General features: G+C 37.5%; 1 protein-coding gene across 1 annotated transcript; it reads right to left on the bottom strand.

Moving 5' to 3' along the window:
- Positions 1-482: 482 nt before the first annotated feature.
- On the bottom strand, positions 483-1,067 carry LOC139504249 (uncharacterized metal-dependent hydrolase YabD-like). Its single transcript, XM_071294317.1, has one exon. It carries the CDS (start codon positions 1,065-1,067, stop codon positions 483-485), a length of 585 nt encoding a protein of 194 aa, XP_071150418.1.
- Positions 1,068-2,364: the final 1,297 nt, after the last annotated feature.

Below are 2,364 nucleotides of genomic sequence, written 5' to 3'. Positions count from 1 at the left end.
TTACACGTATTAAAAACTCTTCACTTTTCGGGATTCGAGGAAAAAAAATATTTAGCAAACACTGTGGAGGAACACTAATAAAAAAATAATTATGTATCATCAATTCAATTTGTAAATATTGTTGTAAAGGTGCAATAATTTGATATACCTTTCCTAATATAAGATGTCGTCTAGGTAGAATACACTGTTAGGGCAGGATTCCCGGGGCTGAAGTTCACCACAACTGGGTCGTCTGAGCTCCGGATATATTCTGTGAGGTTGTGCAGTAAATACTAACTAAAGTTCCGGTATCTAATCCGGTTATGGCAATAACTTTCCGGACCTTTACTACATTCCTCCCTGTTTTATTAAAATGTCAACCATCAATGCTGACACTAACAACGATATACTAAAATCCGTCACTGAACAGAAAACAAATTCATAACTGTCAATCAATCAATAATCAGGTTAAAAGCATATATACAAATCCCCTCCTCCTGCATTTAATCTATATTATACAATTGTCTGGCGTTCCGAGTTGTCAATCTAGCTATTTCCTCGGAGCGTACGTCGAACATGGATGCGAGCTTCCAGATGATTTCCTTAAGTAGTTCAGGAGATGCCTCGTGGTGTCCTTGAGGTTTGAGATAAGATGAGTCGGTCTCTAAAACTAGATCCTCCAACTTCATCTCACAAACGGTTGCTCTATAACCTGGGTACTTGTTATCCATGAGTAGGAATGGAGAGATACCAAATTTACCGTTTGGAAACATGGTTTTACATTGCCTGTACTCCTCCGTGTCACCGTTAAAACAATGCCAATGTATTGGATGGTCTTCCTCTAGGAAATTGGTTAATGAATCCCTGCACATATTCATTATTTTCTTGTCTCCCCTGCAATGAATCACCACAGGAAGATATTGCCTTTTAGCTATTCTCAACTGCTCCTCGAATACATGAACCTGTTTCTTAAGTTCTTTGCTATTTGGTTTATCAGAGGAGTCTAACCCACATTCGCCAACTGCGATCATTCTGTTCACACAGATTAGCATCTCTAAATCTGTAATCCAAGAATTCAGGACACTCATCTTCTCCCCTTTCACTATCCGTGGATGTATTCCAGCAGTATTTCTTATTCGTCAGTCTCTCCTGATCTCACCCATTTCTTCTATTGTTGACCAGCGTCTTGGGAATGCATAGTTTGCTACCAGATGTCTTATTTGGTATACTGACTCTCCATCGTTCCATTTATAAATCGGTAGGCCAGAACATCTGGCTTGTTGTTTCATCTTATCCAAATTGAAATGAGAATCAGTAACCATAATAGCCTTTTGAATACTGCATTGATAAAGGGATATTTCCTTTTCCAATGTAATAAGCTTTTCTGCATCCTCAGTTCCTTTTAATAATAAAGCCAAAATTTTCCAATGTATCAAAGAATATATTGCAGATGGAGGAAATACGTATACAGCATGCATGACCTCCACATCAAATCTGTTTTTCTTATTGTAGAAATTCAGTAAGGGTATATCTGTCCAATGGAATACAGCTGATTGACATTGTTTAAAGACAGCTTCTGTTCGTACATATTCCACCAGATGATCAAGGGTCTTTTTGTCATAGCGCTGGCAAAGTTCCAATAGGAGAACATTCATCAATTCTGTCCATACTGACTGGTATTCTTCTTTGAATATATTATCAGCAATATTGCAGTTGTGGAGTTCAAGGCAATGATTTTCTAACATTTTGTTCTGACCAAATTGTTTATGGCAAGTCCAACATGCAGTTAGTGGATTAGTGTACCAGGGCAAATGTTGGTGAAATACATGCCTTCTTACATTAGTGAAACGTCCTGGACATACCGGACAGAGTCTTGCCTTACTCAGATTCCTGCTACTGCCTTTTATCCGTGCATCTTCCTCCAATCTTTCAGGGATTTCACCATCAAATGGACCATAATCAAGCTCATCATCCATACTTAAAATAAATTAACAAACATGTAAATATATACATAGTTATCTTATTTACACTATTTCAAAATATCTACTGTACATAATCAGGTAAGTAGGACGGCATTTGTCTTTTGCACCTTCCTACTTGTCCCTGTTTGGACCCATTATCTAATGTATCTGTATCGCGATTTATATCATCACTGTTCAGAAACAGCGAATTTTGACTCAAGTCATAAGCGCGTGTTGCGTCTAAATCGAAAGGGATGTCAATAAGCGAATGAAGATCTTTAAGAATTATCCGTTTATTATTAGAATTGTTTGTCAGAGAATCTGACACCAAGAAGGGATCATTGTTATCTAAATCGTCGGTCAGAGATTCTGACAAAGGATTCAAATCATTTTGAGTATTCTGATTCCCACCACTAAATAAAAT

This window comes from Mytilus edulis, chromosome 14, assembly GCF_963676685.1.
Source record: "Mytilus edulis chromosome 14, xbMytEdul2.2, whole genome shotgun sequence".
In the NCBI taxonomy this organism is placed as follows: domain Eukaryota; kingdom Metazoa; phylum Mollusca; class Bivalvia; order Mytilida; family Mytilidae; genus Mytilus; species Mytilus edulis.
This window is presented reverse-complemented; position numbering and strand designations above follow the sequence as displayed.

What these genes read in the sequence shown, in the direction of transcription:
- LOC139504249 (XM_071294317.1), bottom strand. Translation starts at nt 1,067, where the DNA reads ATGAGTGTCCTGAATTCTTGGATTACAGATTTAGAGATGCTAATCTGT.